General features: G+C 38.8%; 1 protein-coding gene across 18 annotated transcripts in view; it reads right to left on the bottom strand.

Moving 5' to 3' along the window:
• Nucleotides 1-22,353, bottom strand: part of ANK3 (ankyrin 3) — a 374,228-nt gene that overhangs the window by 107,588 nt on the left and 244,287 nt on the right. For all 18 annotated transcript variants that reach the window (XM_056352830.1, XM_056352835.1, XM_056352839.1 and 15 more), the window contains 4 exons: nt 16,915-17,013; nt 8,917-9,015; nt 4,139-4,336; nt 2,016-2,114 (listed from right to left, as the gene is read on the bottom strand). In XM_056352830.1, coding sequence (XP_056208805.1) covers nt 2,016-2,114; nt 4,139-4,336; nt 8,917-9,015; nt 16,915-17,013 — 495 coding nt within the window. The remainder of the gene's footprint in view (nt 1-2,015; nt 2,115-4,138; nt 4,337-8,916; nt 9,016-16,914; nt 17,014-22,353) is intronic.

Genomic DNA, 22,353 nt, shown 5'->3' with positions numbered 1-22,353 from the left:
TGCTTTAGAAATCCAACCAATAGTTAATATTTCTCCACACAGAATTACCCTAAAGCCTTTTCACAGCTGCTTCTTCACAGCTGTACCAACAGTCAGCCAGAGACTGCAGAAGGGAGTTTTACTACCAAGAGAAGGAGAAAGCTCAGCGCATCTCTGGAAATCCCCTGATTTAGGCAGCTTCTTATAGATGTACACAAGTCCTGGGAGGGTAGAGGTGAGGAAAACACACTTTTGTTCCTTTCTCATGAAGAATGACAAACATGAGCAGGAAAACATGAGTGGTTGAGTATGTTATTCTTCTCCCCATTTCACATAATTTAGTAAATGCTTTTAAAATAACAGACTACAGGAAATACAACACATGTATCATCTTTGGTCATAAACACTAACTCATACTGCAGAGATTCAGGCCTGCAGCTAAAAAAAAAGGTGCAGTATCTACAAATGGAAGTATGGAATCTACATTAAAAACAGAATTTACCATAGAAAAGGTAACAAGCATTACTGTTAATAAACAGTTTTATCTGCAACGATGACTATTTGTGACATTTGGTACCATTTCCTCTTGTTGCATTTGCATTGTTTAGTTACATCTTGCAGCGAATACTTGTTTACTCTCGGATGTCTTTGGGGAGGAATACTCTGAAGCTGTCTGACCAGTTTGTTTTGATGGCCAGATAGAAACTTTCTGAGTAGGGAAATAGCAGCTTATGGATAGGTGCTGAGTAGCAGCTTCTAATTCTGTCTTGAAAGGTTGTTACCACTTAGACAGCCAGTGAAAGAGGCAGGTGGGAAGATAGAGCCCTGTAGTTAAGTACCATAATGAATCTCAACAAATGCAGTCCAACGTGGTTTGAGATCATGGTGAGGCAGCAATAGGAAATAAGGGAAGAGCTCTTGCTTTTGGAAAGTTTTTGCTTGAAAAAGCATTGCAGTAGATGTAGATCAGACTGTTAACCTGGTTCACGCACACGAGACAGTGTAGTTAAGTGTTGATGTTGCTTTTGCTCTCTTAATTCTTTGCATTTAAAGGGGATAAAATGGAATAGATTGGTTTTCTACTTCCACATTGACTGATTAATATAAGGACAGGCATCACATCTCTTCTGTTAAGGTTCTCTTTATGCTTCTCAGTCATTTGGTAACGTGACTTCAAATTAGACTCTGGAAGTTTCATGTACAACTGCTACGGCTTTTAAAAACTAGTCTGGAGACACATGAGCTGTAGTAAGGACAGGTAGGCTCCATTCTCCCTCAAGGAAGCCAGGAAGGGGGCTGTATGGTTTGCTAATGAATAATTAGAACAAAAGCCCATGCATCAAGTGAAACTCCATTTTGGGGAGATGAACTGCTTCCAGTTGTACCTTGTTTAATCAATGGAATGGTTTACCATTTTCTAACCTGACTTCTTGCACAGTGGTCACACACTCATATATGTGACCTTTCCTCCCAACTTAGTAGAATATACATACACATAGACAAACTAAATTTTCCATAGGTACTTAATTAGTCTCTAAATTGTGCCAATAACTGGGTGTAGACTATCTCATGCTGATTGAAGTAATAGCATATTGATTCCTGTCTAGTTGATTTATGATGAATTGTGATGCTGGGTGACTATAACTTCCGTGTGGAAAGCCAAAACAAGCTCTGAATTAAACCACCTTTCAAAACAGGACTTGAGTGAAGCACAGTCTTCATCTTGATGTCCGTAACAGAGTGAATTTAATCTTCAATGCATTAAATTACAGGCAAAAATTGACAGAAATTACAATCTTTTTAAAAATGTTAATCTTGTTATTCCCACCATATTCCCAAAGTTTAACAATTTTTTGAGTGTTATGATCCATTAGGGTAACTGACTTTCTTATTCAGTTTTATTATTTGGTAATTAGTTGAAAATAACTGTTGACTTGATTGGTACATGCTCTTTCAGAAATATTCAAATATTAATCGATATAACTACGATGACTTTTGTGGGAAAGAGAGACAAATGTGAAAAGACCACTTCTTACCTCAGTCACAGCTTGAATTGATGCACCATGCTTCAGAAGAAGTTCCATGACTTTTATTCTGTTCTTCTTGCAGGCAATGTGAAGAGGTGTGAAACCATTCTGTAAATGAGAAAGAACATATTTTTTGATACTGCACATACCATAAAAAAGTAGAATTGGGTATGGAATTCATATAAAATATTCCTCTGTTTTAACAAAACACCTCCCAGATTTGTTTTGGCTTCACTAAATTTTTCATGTAAAAGAAAGAAAAAAATTCTAAAAAGAAAGAGACATACTTCATATAGCCAGTTTTGCTTATGAAATATATTGCCCACTCCAATGAATAATTTCTTTTTGAAAATTCTCCATTCACCTACAACTATAAAAAACTTCATTTTTGCTTAGCATATTCATTCTTAATGAGGTGGAGTTTTTTGTTAAGAGTTTTTGGGGAGTTTGGTTTTGGTTTTTTTTGTTTGTTTTCTGTGGACTTTTCATAACCACTGGTAAAAATAACACTTTGCCTTTACAAGCTCCGGCATTTAGATCTTCTTTTAAACTAATCTTACTACTTCCACCCCATTCCCCCAATTCATTACCTACCAATTTACTGTAATTACAATTATTTTGACCCTTCCTTTAAAAAAAAAAATTGTGTGTGCAGCAGACTGAACATTTAAAATTGCCCTCTTATTTAGTGTGACGTGATATGACAGAAAACAAAAGAGGAAAACAAATTGTCCAGGGCATCCACAACTGGTTCAGTAACATTAGTGCACTGAATGCTGATGCTGCTCTGCATATTCATCAAAAAAGCCTTTGCAAAACAATTCTGAAATCAGCTGACAGAACTAGTCCCTCAGATCTGATCAAAATTAGCTTTTTTACCGTAAAGAATATTGTATGCTTTTGTAACATGAAGTCACTGCAATTGCCTGTTCCAGTTAAGTGCGAGCAGCTCTCAACTGTCTCCTTAGCAGTGGACAATGTCCAGAGTAAGCTCTGATGTGTTTCAGGGAAGAATGAGCTCAGGCTCCAGGTACTACACACTCAGGCTCTTTCTACTTAATCATCCTCAGTGGGGATCAGGACAGAATAAAAGGGAACGCTAAAAGGTTTAAGGGAAAAGGAAAGTTGTGGCTAGGTTACCAGACTACTGAGAGGCCACTGCCAGCAACTCTGACAAGCTAAACCTGATGATGATTTGATTATTTCAGAAGGTGAAAATAAATATTACAGGCCTACATACCTCTCAACTTGCTGGTTATAGTGAACAAAACCCATATATCATAATACCTTGACCTAAGACAGCTGAAGATGGGTTGATCTGATGCAAAAAACAGAGGGGCTGAGGGAAGAAAATCTATGGAGCCTAAGCTGTTTTCAAGACAGTCAATCCCACCTGGCTTGTGAGGGTTTCAGCAGCTCACATATTTCAGGAATTGAATGAGTTAGTAGCATCAAGCTGTGAAACCAACAGTCAACCCAATTAATGTCAGAATGTAAATTTGTTTGGAAAAATTATTGCAAAACAAATGAAAAAGACATTTTAAAAACAACTGATTTCAAGTATAATTTTGAAAAAATACATCAATGCATTCAGTTTGTGTGCAGTTTAATTAAATTAACAGATTTTGTTGCTGAAGTTGTTTTTAAATTAAAAAGCCACATGGCTCCATTGACATAATTATAAATACCACAGATATTCATTATGTAACTCATTCCTACTTTTTACTGCTTTGCATCTTTGAGAGCTAATAAAAATTCTGTTTTAAGCATTGCTGATTATTTTCTCTTTACAAACATTTAGAAAATTAGAATTCTCTACATACCAAAAACTACAGCAGTTATATCTGCATCTGCTTCATCTATCCAGAATCATAGCAAGCTACCAGAAGGCAAAAGTGCCTTAGTTACACTAGAAATTCATAAATCACTGTTGACCATCCATAAACAAAGGTCTGCTCTGATTGCATGATACATTATTCATACTTTGAACCCCAAGCATCCTGTCCTGGGCTGTAGTAATACAACATTTCCTCACTGTCAATGATCAGCAGGCAGAAAATAACTCTCAAATAAGTCTCACTGCAACTTTGGAAGAATGCTTAGCTGTGAATAGTAACCCGCTGTGTACTCACCAGTGCTTTGGCATTAGGATTAGCTTTCTTGTCCAAGAGAACCTTGGCAACTTTGTAGTGGCCACAGTGGGCGGCAACATGCAGCGCAGTCAGATAGTCATTAGTGACGTCATCTACAGGCACGTTGTGCTGAATCAGAAGCTGAACACAGTTTAGATGATCTCCTTGTGTTGCCATGTGCAACGGAGACAAACCATTCTGTGAACAAAAAGACCCAGCACGGATGGGTTATAGGATGCTCAGAGAAATTGAACTCCTTACGTTGTTCTTAAAGCATTTGTTGCATGATGAATTTTACAAGCCCCGAGAGCACACAAAATAAACCTAACACCTTCAGTGTAACAACGAGGGCTCTTATTCTAGCAAAAGCCATGTGGGATTTGGAGCTTGTTCAGTTAGAGTTTGTAGGCAGCTCTACATTTAAAAAACCCAGTCATGCCAATACCAGCAATGCTCTACACATAGCTTATTTCAGCCAGCATAACTCAGATAAATTGCTCAAGTTAGACAAGTTATGTGAAGAACAGCACTGTGTCAATTTTTAATACCCTAACCAGGAAATTGCTGGGTTTAGTAGCTGCATTAAACTCATCACTCTAATGTAGACTGCATATACCAAACATGACAGAGCATCTCTCAGTAATCACTACAAGCTTCCCTCACCCCTCCTCTAGTGTTTTCCTGAATTTGGGTTGTACACACACCTTGCACCACATTAGACACCTGTGGAGACCATTCATTCTTCCCAGCCAACATGAACACAGCAGCAAAAGTTTCAAGTGCAACAAGGTTGAAAAAACCTGAATGAGACCACCATGATGTGACCTACCAGCAGAGTGGTAAAGCTCTGTTTCATCAGGGAAACTCCTGAGAGACATTCACGTTTAGGAATAAAACCTGTGTCAAGGATTGTTTCTTGCACTGCTTACAATAGTTAATCAACAAGCTGACAACATATATTACACTTCCAGAGTAAAAACAAGAGAGAAAATTGTCAGAACTTTGAAGGACTGACCCTATTTCGTGATAAAAGTTTGAAAAAAATGCCAGAATTAAAGAGGTCTTGTTAGCAGAGATACATGAGCTCTTTAGACAAACCTCGACACACCTTCTTCCATTTGTATTCCTTTGGTTTGGTTTTGTTTTGGTTTGTTTTTTACTTGCTTTGTCCTTCTAATGCTAAAATTAGATTCAAGTGCAGGAGCTATTCTGGTAACACACAACAGTATCTAATCTATAAATGACCGACAGTACACTGTGTTTGCCATCATGAGGAAACTGAAGCTTTTGCTCGCAGATGCAGTGCCCTCATGTGACCACAGTTCGCAAAAGCAAAGTAGCAACGTAGAGCCAGCTGAGATCTCGGGCTCTCTGAAACAGATGATTTCTTTCTTCTTCCTTCCCATGGCCATATCGTAACATTAATGACAAACGTAAAGGTGGAAATACACAGTGAAGTAATTTCTAAAAGTGACATGGAAGAAGGATGAAAGCAAACACGTTAATACTTTCAGAATTTGAAGAGTTTACATTCAGTGCTGAGAAGCAGACATTCTTGGACACAGTTATATCTTTCAAGTAAGATTATCTCATGGGCATCTCACTTGTGATTTATGTTGGCTTGGATAAGCCTCTCTCCCATTCCCAAAGACTACTACAGCAATTATCTGCATGAAAGCTTGACACTAGCAATGCATTTTAAATGTTTTCACTGCCTTCTGGTATAGCTAAACAGAATAATAATAATAAAAAAGATTAATTTCCCTCAGTCACCGAGCCCTCATGATAACAGTTTGTAACTGATGATGCTTTTTTAGGTGATAGTAAAAATCATGAAACTTTATACTGTGCTGATCCATTTTTATGAGAAAGAACCTTCAGGTGAAAACTGTCATTCTTCACAGTAACAGCCAATAAACCACACTTATTAATGGAGTAAGAAATTGAGAAGTTAACATGGGACTCCCTTATAGGGCACACTTGTACAAAAGAAGCTGATGTTGCTGGAAAAGAAGGGAAGAAGGAGAGGAGTCACACGTCAATCTGTGAAAATCAGCAAGATGCTTGACAAAATTCTGTCATGGATAAGAAAAGTACAGAAACTAGCCAGAGTTTACATAGAAGTGAAAGAGACAGGAACGGATGCTAAAGAAGTTGATGAAGACAAAATATCATTGGAATATTGTCTTTTGCTCTGACCTAAACCAAGCTTGCTCTTAATTCTGTCATAGAAGATGCTCTGCAATCTTACACAAACAAGTTAATATTTCAATGCCTTTGTCTTTCCACTTTTGACACCAAAAAATTACACTTGACAAACATTCTGCTGTGTCATATTCATGTTTTGAGAAACAATCCACCAATGACCGTAAGAAGTGATTTAGCACTTCACGATGGAGCCACTATATAAACAGTTATATTTTATTGTTTTTATTAAGATTGCCAAGCAAATATTAAAGGTGAAGAAGTTCAAGATTAATCAAAGATGTTGACAGTCACATGATACCTTAAAATAAAAAACAGAAGAGGACCACAGAGATGAAATAGAGTATCAAATGCCTGACTGGGCAAATATAAAATTATCAGTGATACATAGCTTATTCTGTAGCTGTGTCAAAGGACTTCAGTTGGAGAAAGTGCCATTAACTTGGGGGGGGGGGTGTGTGTCGAAAAAAGAAAAGAAGAAAAAAGGAGGAGAGCCAAACAAGCCTAGAAAAACAGTAATTAAAAAGAGATGAACATAGCTACACAGACATGTCATTTCTCACACTGAAAATCATTGGCACACTTAGGACTAGAATCTGGTTCTCCTTTTGCTTGTAGAAAACCCCAGATAATCCATGAGGTCATTGCCTCCCCTGAAAATAAGCCTAAGGTTATTCCAGAGTGAACAAGGGTCAGCACTACAGTACACAATCTCTAGCAGGAAACAGCTATCAAACTGTGGTCCGGTTATTCTTCTGGAAGAGTTTTACATGATGTGACAAAACTTTATGAAGTTCAAATTCTTTCAAAGATATGCCCTATATCCAATAATATATGACTTAATTTGAAGAGAATGAAGCCACTTATTTTGCAGAGGACAGTATTACAGTTTAGTGCCAAATGGATGAATTCATTTATGTCATTCAGAGGCACCACTACTTCTTAGCTCACCTTCTGAAAATGGTAGAATTAACACATCTGAGGGAAACTCAGGAAGCGCTGCATTCTTCTGTTCAATTTTTAACACAAAACAGTTTTCGCTTTTTCAGCACTGAGTCTCCCATTTTGCAGAATATGTTTATATAAGCCTCTGCAGTTCAATGTCCAAGTCTTTCAACCTTGGGCCGTTTCAAACCCAGTATCTCCTGTTCTCATCTGCCTGATTTTGGCTAGTGAACTGTGGGCCAGGCATGTGAACCTCCTCAGGAAAAGGAACAAATTCATAACCTACAGGCCTTGAAAGCAGGTTAAGTTTAGGGGTAACACCTGACAATACAAAATCCATGAGACAAAGAAACGTAATACCTCAGGACAGGCTCTAATTTATGATGGTGGAAACCAAAGCATTGGGGTTGACATTTTTTTTCTTTTAAGTAATTAACTGAGCTACCAGAGAGTGTGAAAGAGTCTTACTCCTTGGAGTATGAGCTCTAGGCTCTGAGAGTGGCAACGGTGCGGAGATGCACCCAAGGGGCCCTAGGCAGCCCTTTGCTGTCTCCCCCTGCTCGTAAAGTTTGCAAGTCAGGGCTGTGGGAGTCCATGGAAACTCCACATGCAGAGGATGGGTGGATTCTGTCTGTCAGATTACCCATGACAGCACTTGCCGGTGACTCACTGAGCAGAGGAAAGCTGGTGCCAACCTCCCCAAACAAAAGCTAAATATATTCCAATAAGGGGGACAAAAAAACAGAGAAGAGGGAGGAGAAAAGCAGAATATAGAAGCATACTGAGACAGAATAGGACAGGATGACAATAGAGAGAAAAGAAATACTAGAAGGAAACAAAAACTGTTGTTGGAAATATATTGCTTGCAGACTAAGAGAAAACATGTAGTGAAAGGTTATCCTGGGAAAGAAGCTCCACAAACTGCACAACCCAAATGTCAACCCTGAATGAGAACGTAGTGGTGCTACAAAGCAGGCTGCTGCACTGAGATTAAAATCAGCATAACGGCAGAGCAGAGACCACCACCAGAAGAGTTCTGGCAGGTGCATGCTTTAATGCCAACCCTTAGGCCTACAGCAATCTGTGAACCCTGGCACTGGTGATTTGAAATTCTCACGAAGAATTTTGTATGATAAACTGTAGAGAAATAGAAAGTGGAGAAACTAGTAATCAGGCGAAGTCCTAAGGAAATATGAGCTGTCTCTGCAAAGAGACATGGCTCTATTTTTATCTCTGTCTCTACTCTAGCCTCAGGGTAATTTGGTGCAAGCTGAAGATAAATTATAATCACTGTGTATTTATTCCAGGATAGATACAGAGATTTTCAGCTACTGAAATTGTGAAGGATAGGGTTACCATACATGCCTTTTTGGTTGGCACATAAACCTTTTCTTGTGCATCTTGATTTAACACATTTTACATACGCAGACGTGCTCTACATACGGCATTCACTTTGGAGATCTCCCACACAGTTACTTTAAATAGCTATGAAATAGGAAAATTATTGTCAAACCCTTAAATATATGAGACATGCAGAATTACATACCCCCCCCCAAAAAAAAAAAAAAACAAAAAACAAACCAAACAAACTATAAGGATTATCCCAGCAGAAAACAGTACTCAGTTACCTTGGTTTTGGAAAGAATAGGAGCACCACGATCCAGCAGCATTTCTACAACCTGTTCATGACCACTTCTTGCTCCACAGTGGAGGGGTGTCAGCCCATCCTGTGGGACACAAGCATTACAATTGATTAGTTTCAGACACAGTAAAATCTTGTGCGCTTTTATAAAGACCTATGACTTCCCAAGGAACTAATTCATCCAGCAGGATGCTCCTCTTACACAACTGAAGAGCTGAACCTGTTTATTCAAATGGACAGCGTATGTTTTTGCTCTGATTTTCTAAACATGTAAATAGTCTTATTAAACTGGTGCTCGTGCAGTGGGCCACCTCCAGGCCCTCACTGTACATGCAGTAAAGTGGTAAATGCACATACGAAAAAAAGATGAGATTGCACTTCAGATACTTTGCCTGCACGCCTTTGAGAAAACCGGGCCTTCAATTTGTCAGTATGCATCAAAATCAAGGGACAGTCCTTTTGTCTGAGAGGAAAAAAAAATCAAAATCTTTCCTACTTAGGCTTTTTTTATTACACTGATTTTGACAGGTTTCTAGCAGACGAGAAAAATGTCTTAAACCCAGGTGACGAAAGCATATTGGATTCACTTCTTTCTCTTGTCACGTAGACTGGACTTGTGTGACTTCCAGCTGAGTGATGGATCTAGAGTCAAGGCATAAAGTCAATACCTCTTTTTTGTAGTAGTATCATCATATTAGAAATACATTCCTTAAATAAGAGGAAGACTCTTTTTAACATTAACAAGAGTTATTCCAAACTGATTTAATTATTCTTTGACCTGTAGCATGTTTACAGTGCTCAAGTAACCTGCTGTACATGAGCGCTATGATGAAAGATAGCACATATGCCTTTAGTAACTGTCAGTAAAGTCACATGCAGTTTTTCAATGGTGTATGACATAGAGCTTGTTAGAAATAGTAATGTCATAGATTAAAGAAAATAAGGAAGAAAACCGAATGTTTTCAGAATTAGTAAGAGCAAACGTGATTTGTTACAAGCAAAACAAATATGCAGGAGATACTGTCACACAGAAACAATATTGTATTTTCACTAAATATGTCAAAAGAGAAGCCTTTATAAGAAACATTGAAATTAATAAAGAAGGTAGATAAATATTTATTAGTTTTCTAAACACAGCTCATAAAGAAAGGGGCCTTTTTTCCAGTGTCTTCCAGCACTCTTATAAACACATATGTTGTATTGTCTAAAATATGTATGTCACATCATTTTTATAAAAAGGATTGTCTAAAATGCCTTGTCACACATCCTGCGCTCACCAACTCATGCACATACACACCCTCTCTGTCTGTCTCTGTGTGGTAGTAAGTACTATCAAGATACCTCCTTAGATGTATTTTCCATGCATAATTATAAAATTCTTTCTTGCTAATTCCTAAACCAGTACCCTCTACTAGAACATCAGCTTAGGGCCTGCAAAGTGTAGAGGGCAGCTGGGAAGAGGGAAGTAGCAATTCAGAGAGCTTTACATTGTGCTGCTTCTACTTTATTGCCCTCTTCTAACAAGCCTATGAAAGATAGCAAACCAAAATTGTTGTGATTAACTTTTTCTGCTAGTCTCATCTAAAACTTTTATGGCTCTCATTGTGCATGGTCTTCCATTTAAGGCATATGTTTTTGACATAAATGAAGAGATTTTCGTTCAGACTTAACTTGATCAGGACTCAGGGAGTCATTTGTTCATGCAAGATAAACATAATTTGGCCCACTATGTTCTTACTAGCTTCTCCAGAGCTGATGCTATTGTCATTTCTGTTTTCTGTTACTTCAGCCCATGAAGTACATGGAAGGGCATCTTGTTAAAAAGATACTACACCAAATAAAGATGTATTGCTCAAAACATATAAGTAAAGACAAAAAGAAAAGATATGAAAACCCATGAATGGCACATTTATCAGCTGAGTTGCAAATATTTTGCTGTAGCTTCACAAATGTTTAAAAAGGTAACACTTATTTTCCATACGAGTAGTTTCCACAGGCAAGGGCACATCAAGTACTGAGCGGGACGCAAACAAGTAACGTAAAAATATCACCACAAAAAAAACCCAAACCAAACCAAACAAGCAAAAAACCCCAAAAAACAACAAACAAACCATATGGGAAAGAAAACAAAAAACAGCAAAGCTAGGTAACTAGAGACCTGTAGGTAGAAGCTGAAGATCATGTACATTAGATCGTTCGTTCTTTTTATTTCCTATAATTATCATGTTCTCCAGGCACATCAAAGAAACATACTCAAGGAGATCAGGCACAAAATTTTAAATTAGAGAACACTTTCCAGATTTTATGCCCCCTCCCTCATTTCACCAATGTATCATGAGTGGCGCATACCAAGCTCACAGAGTGCGACACACTTGATCATGCACTAGATTACAACCTTACAAACTACTTCAGTGCTCCCCTGAGCACAGTGCCCCAGTCCTCACAGTGCCTGTACCCTGCACTCCGACCTCTCCCAACCCCCCAGCCTACACCTATGGCTGACAAGGTTCCTGCAGCACAGGAGGCGGCAGGCAGTCATGCTTGGCTAGTTAGAGCTCATTCTAATCCACAGAGTGGTCACTACCACCAGATGCATCACATGGCATGACGCAACATTGCAATGCAATGTAGGTGGTTACCGGGACAGCTGATCTATTGTTAAGATGATGTCAGGACTCCCACTGTAAAAAGCAAATACACTTGAAGACAGCTCATTTAGCTGCAGAGATTTTTGATTTTTTATTTTTATACTGAAAAGACACCATCTATTCAGCTGGCTTGGTTAATTGCTATATGGCACTAAAAGCATGTAAAACAAGTGCTGAGGCAATCTGAAACACAGATCAAAGAAAGATTTTGTTTAAAAAAAGAGAATCTGAGATTAAAAGTGACTGCTCTGAACTCAGCAAGACTTCACTGATTTTTTCAGGAGATTTTCTACTTGCTTATTTACTGTTTATATAGACCATAGGATGTGAAGTGTAAAATACATTACATGTATTAGGAAGCAAACTTGCCTTAATATGATAGTCTGCAATGGCTCAGAAAAACCATTACAAACGATTATGACAATAATCTGCAGATTAAGGACTCTCTAAGTATGCACTGACATGATAAATCATATCATCTGTATTATCTATCCCTCCAGAGAGCCTAAGAGCAGTTCCAGCAAAGCCAGGAAGACAACAGGAGTTCTGCTTGGGCACAAGCTTGCCATAGCATTGCACACCCATCTCTGGGGCTGCTGCTCTTTCTTTAGCTTTTATTTAAAACACACACACAGACACACACAAATAAACGAGATTTCAGCATTGTTTCTGGTCCCTGTTGTGATTCAGATAACTGTGTAGCTCTCTGATCATGTTGCACTGGGGTCACAACTGGCTTGAGATTAACAATGATGGTGCGGGCAGTTGAGCCTCCCTGCTGCAGTGTTTCCCTGCCACCACATGTGGCTCTAAGGGACAGACCAGCCTCCCTGTGCTCCCTGGCTACCCCTTCCCTGTCAACACTAACGCAGAATTTCTCTCACATAATGGGATCCTCTGGGCTGTACCCCAAATCCACACTAGCCTCAGTACCACAACTCTCACATCAGTGAGCATCAGCTTCCAACGAGTCTATGAACGATGAAATTAAGCACAGCACTTGGTAAAAACTCAGCTGTGATGTAAATACCCAGCAAAAGCTTGTCATGCTTTGAGCCAAATCCCAGAGCCGGCCCATAGCCCTGGCAGGAGTGCAACAGGCACTCCACTCCCCTGAGCCAGAGGTAGGAGGCATGTTTCACCAGGGGAGCAGTTCCTGCTGCCTCCAGGGTTTATCAGCCCCATTGCGGTTTAGCGAGTCTCCCTGCATGTGCTTCAGCCTAGCAGGGCTCTGTATCTCATGGCTCCTCCATGCTCTAAGTCTCCTGAATTCTTCACTTCACTGACACTATTGCAAACTGCCCCTTCAGTACAAGAGGGCAACAAATGAAGTTTCCTCTTCCTGCACAAGCTAAATGCACTTAAGAGTGCCAAGTGAGTGTTATTCTTGTAGTTATTTTATATCTTAATACATGTAGTTTTTCTGGAGCTGTTTATGCATCATCTGATGTATCTTAAAAGAGCATACTCCACACATTTTCATGCAGATGTGAATGCTGGCCTGTTATTTAGCTGCAAAATCAGTAGAATAAAGATTATAAACACTTATTGTTAATCCAGGTTAGAACTTGCTGGCTGCCTGCTTCAGACACAAATTCACCTTGGCATATACACTGTTAGACAGCCAAAGCAAATCAAGGTAATTTAATCGACCTCTCTAATTAAACTTTATTTTTCAAAGTCTTTTCTGGAAGACAGAAAAAACGTAATTAGGGCAACATTCAGTAAACATGCTACATGAGGCATTAATAACTCTTTGCTTAGAACGTTAGTCAAAAACCTGAATGATAAAATCTGCCCTGGATGGACAAAAGCAGTGCACAGTTCTTGAGGAGCAACCTTAAGGATTCAGTACAAAGGCCCAAGTACCAGCTGCTAGACATCTTGCACAGTAAAAGGACAGAGAGAAGATAAACAGCTGGTTAAAATAAACAATGGAACCCAAGCCTGAACTAAAAAAAAAAAAAAAAAAAAAAAAAGAGAGATGGCTGAGCCTCAAAAGAGTTTTAAGATCTTTTTTGGAAAAAAATCTCATACGCTTATACATTATCTCAACTCCTAACTGCAGTTTACAGGTGTGCAACACTGTTTTTCGTGCTCATCAAATCTTAGTCTAATGAACACAGAGAAATCAGGAGACCATCATTGACTTTTACAATAACTTAAACAGGATAAGGATTTAGCCCTTCACATTAACCTTTTGCACAGTATTTCAACATTGCAGTTTCCAGGACCATCTGCCAACAGCAAATGCAAATACTCATGGAAATTACTAAGGAAAAGAAATCATTACCCCAACTTATTTAATACTCGGGAAAGGCTTTAGGTGAATTTATCTATAAAATGAATATGTTTGTGAAAAATAAAAATAGACATTACATGGAGCATATTTCCAGTACCCCATACAGAGAATGGATTGCAGGAACAGATCACAAAACAACAGCTGAATTGCTAAATCTGTCCCATCTAAGAGTCAGAGTAGTGAATCCTGGCCCTGTTAGTGTTTGGTCAACAATACAAAACAGTATCTTCTGCATACTCATTTAAGGATGAATTACAGATCTGATACAGGAGAAACAAAGGCCTAGGAATTTCTACCTCTGAGGAAAAGGAACAAACAATTTTCAATAATTTTTATCCTTTCATATGGGTACAGAACTTTTGCCATGCACCTTTAAAGAGGTATTTTGTGTTCTGTAACCAACATTCGCATTAAATAAAATCATGGTGTCCAAGACAAAAATTATTTTAACCAACTAAAAAAATTCTTCTAATCTATCTAGAACCTCTTAAAAAAACCAACAAAGTGAGGTCTCACATTTATAGATCTGTTAAGAGAAGCCTCACTTATTTTCATGTGCAAATCCCATTGTTTATCAAGTTGGGTGTGCATTCAGCACCTGCAGCTGCCCCTTGCAAAACACCACGAGGCTGGAGTCTGACTGGGCGTCCAGCTGAACAGCATGATGATATATATATCAGAAAAGACAGCCCTGGATGCTCTTTGCCTTTCAATACGTTCAGTAGTGGTGATGCTGTTAAAAAAGGATAGGACTGAAGCTTTTGTCATGCTCTGTTTTTGTAAGGCCATTCTATATCTGGGACGTTAGGGGTAAAAAAAAAAAAAAAAAAAAAAAAAAGGTGCTTAAAAGATGAAATTAATGTGAAGTTGACATACCTCAGTTGTTAGGCCTTGGGAAACAACATGGGGTCAGGTAGGAATAACAGAAGATTTAGCAGGAACATGTGTTATAACAGCTCACAGCAATTAGTCTTTGCTATTGAATATGAGAACTAAGCAGACACTCCAGACACAATGTCCTTGTTCCATCTAGCACCACGTTACTCTCAGCCTTCTGTTGCTCCTCCTATTGATTTGTAAATCCTCCCTGACCTACTCCAGCAATGCTCTTCCCTTTTCTCGACCATGCAGCTCTCTGCTCAGTTCAGTGAGTCTCTTCAGCAGAGGCACATGCCACACAGACCACAGGCTGGTAAACCCTTGCCAGGATGAGTCAGTGCTGCCGGGAGCAAAACTTCCACTTAGTCACTAACTGCCAGAAAATGATGCTTCTGGTAATGCCAGAGAAGTGCAAGGATGAGTGACACACGTACAGCACAAGCAGGAGACGTTATTCAAATCCCTTTTGATTTATGGGTGTTTGGGGAAACAGGCAGTCTCTGGGGGAAGCCAGAAAACACAAACCACCACTTCGTGAAGTACACTCATCCATTGCCTTTCACCTCACTGGGAAGCTCTGCCAGACTTGGGAGCTGTTAATGCTTCTGCCTTCTTCCTGAATCCTGTTTCCATCCTAGCCTGTATTTTTAGTTATCTTAATTAGCCTAATGTCTGACCCTGGAGTCTATGATACAGAAAATGAAGTAGATAATGGATTTTCATAAGTAAAAGTAAAGAATAAGTTGGACTCAAACTATTTAAAGTAGTGGTTCCTAACGTTTTGGCTGCAGTGGGCCATATAAATACTTACAGAGAAGAGCAAGTAGTTCCTTGCCATGTCCCTTTCTCCCTGCTCTAACCAAATACACATCTATCATGTCACCAAAATGTGACCCTCCCCACCACATGGTAGGCTAACGCCCCTCAGGCTGGCAGCCCCCATGTAGCACGTAAGAGGCTGCTATTTCAGTCCAGAAATTACACCCGCTGCTCAAGGTATCCATGAAAAGTCATCTCTTCCATATTCCTCAATGAGAAAAAACAGAAACATTTTACAAAGAAATCATGAGTGACTTCTAAAGGTAAAATAGAAGTACTAAAGAAAAACATGTGGAGAGAATGAAGAGATGACAAAATACATTGACCCAGTTTCTGAATTTGCCACAGAAATAAAAAATACCAATGTGCTCAACAAGCACTGCAGGAAATCTCAGAGGCTGCTGAAACACTGAAAAAACAAACAGAAACCTGCAGATACAGTAATAATTGCAGAAAAAAATATTCTTAAGTTATTTCTTTGCTTTTCTTAGAATGATTCTGGTGGAAATTATGTGGAATAATTAAAAATGGAAGATGATAAGCTAATACTGCAAGAGAATGACAATTGTCAAAGAAGTTACAGGCGCAGCTCCTGAAGGGTTACCTCATGTGCACAGGAGTGTGTTGCAAAGACTGCCCTGACAGCCCACAGCACCACTAGGTCTAGATTTACTTCCAAACATTTAACTTTTTCCTTCTCTTTTTGCCACTGTATAAGTAAATAAAATATCTCTAAACTAGTTTGATTGAGTTTTAGCTACTGCAGTCAACTATAACCATATGTATCGAGCTTCTAAGTCACTCAGTGGACAGAATTGCCAGCCTGATGGAAACCATCGCTATGCCCAGCACATTTGCTGGCAAATCCAAACCAGAGCTAAGCACCCAGTCAGACGGAGGCTGAGCTGCATGAGGCTCAGCAGCAGCAGCATTCTCTGTGACACTGCCCTGTGGATAATGAAAGGCAAACACACACTCCAGTTCAAAGTTATTCTTTTAGCATTCAAATTCTGAAATATCTGGATTGAATTCTTGTCTTTTAGTGTTTTCCTGTACATTCACTTCTACCCCCAAGCAGCTAGAAGCAGCTTCTAACGAAGCGCTCTACAGAAAACATGGAAAATTGTTGGTTCTGATCTTTGCCGTACATGGTGTTTCACACACTGTTTTGAGATGTAAAATGTTAGCACCCTATTGCAACCATTTTATAAAAAAGAAATGCAGTGCAGCTATGGTAGCCTGCCAGGAAGATGAGTGATTTAAGCTGTACAGCAACTAACAGGTCAGAGGCAAGAATTCCACACAGTCATTCACAGCATTCACACTTAAAACTTACCCTTGTTTTGGCATCAATTTTAGCTCCTCGATCAAGTAGGAGTTTGACCATATTTGCATTTCCCCTCTTTGATGCAACATGCAACGGCGTGATATCATTCTGTGGAAGAAAAAAACCATCAAAGTAAATATCCATATACCTTTCTTTCATGAACTCCATGATCGTCTTGCTCACAGAATGAATTATGCCCAATTTGCTGAAGTGTAATACAGTTTTGTTTCCCTAGGAGAATGAAAGTGAAGGGAAGCTCTATTTATCCATACGTGTGAATTACCAGCCTGGTACCTCTACACATATATTATGAAGACAATGCAGTTGTGGTTGGAGTTACAAGATGAAATGATTGTGCCTCAGTTCTCAGTTTTTGTATAAGCATTAAATTATGCAACTTTACTGAGTAAACTCTAGCAATTTAATTCAGTTATGGCTGTTTCTAGGCATATAATCATAAGGATTCATACCTCACAACCTCATCAGCCTTGTAGAAGCCATGGAAAATAAATGAAACCATTACATCTGTGGGTCTAATTCAAAAGCAACAAGATGCCAATATTTATTTCAGAACACCATCAGCAAATGCTGAGCCGAAAGCCTTGTAAGCACCTTTGTTTCAGTTACATCACTGATTTCACCTACCAAACTTGTTCCTCTAATCGTCGTAATACTGTACTTCAAGTGAGACTGTAAATATGTATATGTGCTTCCCTAAGTGGTGCCTGGCAGGCCAGCAGCATGCAGCAGCGCTGCACATCGAGGACAGTTACATAACCAATGTGTGCGCACACAAGCACACTTCTTTAACAAGATGTAGCTAGGATGTTTCTTCATGCTCTGATGAGTCCTTTATCTTGTGGTGTATGAAGGCCACATCCTGTACATATTCGATCATATGGAGCCAAGTAAAAATAAAAGGATTTAAATAGAGCATGCAGCTACTGCACAAAGGCAAATAGAATTTTAAAGGAAATGTTTGTGTGCGTTCAGGGACAGCACAAACAGCTGGCTGCATAAAACCAGCTTCCCCGTGACCAAGCAGAAAGCAGTAAATTTTAGCGAGCATGTGTCCTACAGCTGATTGAATCAGTGAGGCACCCCTGGCCTCAAAGAGCTGGTGAGTGGTACAAGTGTTTTACCTGGGCAACAGACTGTTTAACAGTTTTCTCAAAACTGCAGGTGAGTGGAAAGAAAACCAGCAGTGAAAAAAGATCCTATCTCAGATGTGACAAGCTGACTCACAGCTTAATAATAATGCTGAGCACCTAATCCAGCATGCTACATTTTCATTTACACAAAATTTCACTATGAAGCTAACTCACAACTACTAGAAAGTACCAATTAATAATATCACAGAAGTAAAATACATTTAGCAAGATGAAATGATAAAGCTTCTTTCTCCAATATTAATGATCATTAGAGCCCCAAAGCAACTACTGTCCCAGAGTGGCTTCTCATTTCTTTAAAACACCCAAAACAAAATAATGTTTAGCACAGTAAACCAAAAAAATATGCTATGCCTACTCCTTCCAGGGATGTAAAATTGTGTGCTCACTTAACTTGTAATATGTGAGTTGATTTTTGAAAAAAAAAAAAAAAAAAAAAAAAAAAAGAATTAATTCTATTTGACTGGGAGTTGACATTGGATATAATATGGGGTCAGTATGTTACTGTATCAGCCACAAATAGGACAGAAAAAGATAGGAGAAAAACAATTTGAAAGGGAGATACTTTCTGCTTTTCCTCTCTTCCCAGGAGGAAAGATGTTGCTTAGGTCACAGGGAGAGATAGATGAATTCTAGTTTCCTGAGAAAAAACAGAAGAGGAAACAACTTTCCTGTCTTCAAGTAAAGGGTACTGCAGGTAATTTAGACCGAAGGACCACCTTTTTCCACTTGCTGGGATTGATAGGCAAAGGGGTTAACTCAGTCTGATAGACCTTAGTACCCTGTTAATATGTCAAAATAATTTAGTATTAAAAATTTACTGTATGATAGAGAGACTAGAAGAAATGCATTTTCTAAGCATCAATAAAGAAATGGCGGAGGAAGGGAGCATATTACAAAAGGTAGGACAAATATATATTACAAGTCTGGATCTCATTTATCTTGACACCAAGCTAAATCAATCTAGTGCAGCATAGGGAAGGGTATAAGCATACAAGAATGTGCATTTTGGATCTAACTATTTCCCAGTCCAATTGTTCAATGCTCCTGCTGCCTTAAATGGAGGAGGTGATTCTAGAGTAGATGGATGAGTGCTGGCAGATACACACCTCAACTCCAAAACAGATAACATCCACTAAGCAGTTAAGATTTAGGTCACACTGTTTGCTTGCAGGGGGCGGGGAATTTAAAATACCCGCTTTCATGTTCAAAAAGAAGTCCTGTTCAAATGACCTTTATATCTCTGGTTAGTAGTGAATCTAACAGGACAGTGCAGTTCTCTCTCAGCTTCTGACAGGGGTGAACACCCTGGCTGGGAGTGAGGGGAAACTCTACAGCACCAATACAGGCAGCTCACTTTTGCAAGCTGGAGAGCTAGTAATTCATCTTTCCCCCATTTGATCAGCTGTCTTTAAGAAAAACATGAAGTTAATGTCTGTAGGATCTTGAAGCCTTGAGTTACATTTGATTGAAAATAGGCAGCAAATTCACATTAGGAAGAGATGGATGGATAAAGGATGTGATCACTTTAGACACAGCTCATTGGGAAAAACAACTAGACCCAGATACCCTGAAATAATGAAATGAACAGGAAAAATAAAGCAAACTAAATCCTATATGCCCAGTGAAATATCTGTCCTTATGGATGTTCGAACTCAGCTCCTCTTTCCTGGATAAAGAGCACTGCAGCACTCACTCTCTGCGAAGGAGGATGCAGTTTTCATTGTACTCTACTAACCTATTCAGATAGTTCATAAAAAGAATTAAGAGACAAAGAAGAAAAAGTGTATTTAACCTTTTTCAGCCCTAACAGCTTTGGAAAACACTGTGGGGAAACAAAGGGGAAAAAAGAGAGGGGGCAAGTCTCTATTCAGAATTTAATTTTGCCCTGTAGCTATATGAGTTTTTATTGGTAGTGAACAATATGAAGTAATAATTATGTTGGCTGAGAGCTCAGACTTCATGCAGATGAAGAGATGCATTATGTGAATGCTTGAATAATTACATGCTGAAGTTTAGGGCAAGCAACCTGTCTTTCGTCAATACTGTGTTGTGCCAAGGCTTGAAGAATTATACCCAGATGTATCACGCATATGGCCCCTTCCCATCTCTCACGTGACAATTAAGAATGTGAGCTAAGTGAATACAACTCAGACATCATCATCCTTAACGTTTCTGATGAGTAAACATAAACCAAGCAACTCAAAACCAAGTTGTTTTTACTTGAGATAAGAAACTAGAGATAAAAAAAGCTTCATAATATGTACTGCTTGGGTATAGGTTAATGACACTAAAACTGCGGTATCAGCAAACAATATAGCCACCAAATGTAAAGTTCTGATTTCTTCAGTAAATCAACAGCATCTGCTGTCTTTTCAGTCTATTTTTATCTGTTTGATCTTCTAAAAATTTATCCCTTTGTTCTTAAAATAGAATAGTAAATCAGGAAAATTTTGAAGATGTTTGCTTGCAGTAATAACGCTGAAATGCCTTCAAAAAGTTGCCATTAAAAGATGTGGTTCAGATCTAGAATGTCTGTTGGAGCGCTTCTTGGTCTCACTGTTGAAATATCACATTCTGGGTAATGTCTCAGGTACCCCTCGACACTGAGATCCAACATTTAGTTCAACTTCAGAGTTAAGAAATTCTACACGGAATACGAAACGTAACTTGTGAGAATAGCAATCTAAACCTATGTAATAAATGCTCATGGGATTAGCAGCTAGCACATAGCCTTTCCTCTCCCCCTTGACAGATTTCCTGTGGTATGTGACTTGAAATACTCCGAACCTGTATATAGCTCAAAGTGTGACAGATCAGATGCATGCAATTTTTTTCTATACCGCACAACATTGTGGATGGCTGTTTTCCCTTTATTTCTATCCATTGCCTATGCCTTCCTTCATAGTCTCACAACATCCAAAAACACAAAAGGTGAAATATGACCTGCTTTTACATTCAGTGGCTTTTGCTTCTGCCTGATCAGAGGAAACGCTAAGCCCTTTCAGCTACAGTTCTTTATCTACAGCTTCACAAGAAAATTCAAAAATCTTTTGAGTTATCCTGTGCTGAGCAATTAGGCGCCTACATCTCTCATCTGAAATGAGATCAGCTCCCCTCTGACACATGGCATTACCCATCACAGTTCACCACAGTAGTCAGAATTACTCCTTACTATTACACATTGGCAACACAAATGGTTAGGAAGTCAGAAAAAAAAGGAAAACCTTAAAATTGACAGAATGGAAACACAGTACATCTTTTAAGTGTCATTTTAATGCACTTAGCAAATGAAGAATTCCCGCTGGTTTCTGGTATGCTATGCTGTCCTGTGGGGTTGCCTCTTTCTCCCATCAGTCTGAGTTTACAACCATAAAGATGCTAATAATAAATATGAAAAGTAAATGCTTGCACTTACAGTACCATATTGGGCTCTAAAGTGTACCTTTCAAGAAAGGGTAAACCTTTCCTAGTCATGTGCCACATTGTTTTAGATACAGAGTGACCAGCAGATCATGTAGGAACTGTGAAGACTCACTGGCAGGATCATGGGGATCTGATATTTCTCCTTGCTACTTCCACCTCTAAGCTCTCCTCCCAGCCCCCCAGTGGAGTTTTAATCAGAAAAAAATCACTTCTTAATCTTTGATTATTTTTTTTAAAGTTTCTTACCAAAATGTTCAGATTAGCTTGGAATTTAGTAAGATAGTTCTCAGTTCTCAGCTGAGAGCAGACTCTGGGGAGAGCTTAATATTGACAAAGGATGTGTGAATAAAACACAAGCTGAAAATAGCCAGACTGCTAAAGCAAAAATTTCCTATACAGCCTGGAAAATCCCTCCATGATTAGGGGTTCTTAAAGAAAGAACAGCATAATGTTGGTTGTTGGTTGTCATATACTAGAACTGTCATCAACAACACTGCATGGATATTACTATTACCAGTTCCTGGAGGTATGGGATGGTTGCACTGTGCTTCTGAAGATTATCATATGCAATATGCAACTATATCAATATTTTGTCTATAGAAACACTCAATATTCTCTCCATCTGTGTTTTTCTGCAGTTCAGAATTGGAGCTACAACACAGCAGGACCCCTGCAGACAAAAGTCTTATATTCTAGTAGCAGTTACTGGGATCAAAGACTTGTATAGTACTTTCAGAAATTAGAGAAAGTATAGGTACAAACACACAATCAGATGCTTTCCAGGAAACCTTACAACACTGCTTAATTTTTCAGCTTTTTTCTCCTCTACTTAATAACTCTTATATTGTGCTGA

The sequence above is a fragment of the Falco biarmicus genome, chromosome 9 (genome assembly GCF_023638135.1).
Source record: "Falco biarmicus isolate bFalBia1 chromosome 9, bFalBia1.pri, whole genome shotgun sequence".
Classification (NCBI taxonomy): domain Eukaryota; kingdom Metazoa; phylum Chordata; class Aves; order Falconiformes; family Falconidae; genus Falco; species Falco biarmicus.
Note: the sequence above shows the minus strand (reverse complement) of the source record. Positions and strands in the feature narration are given on the sequence as shown.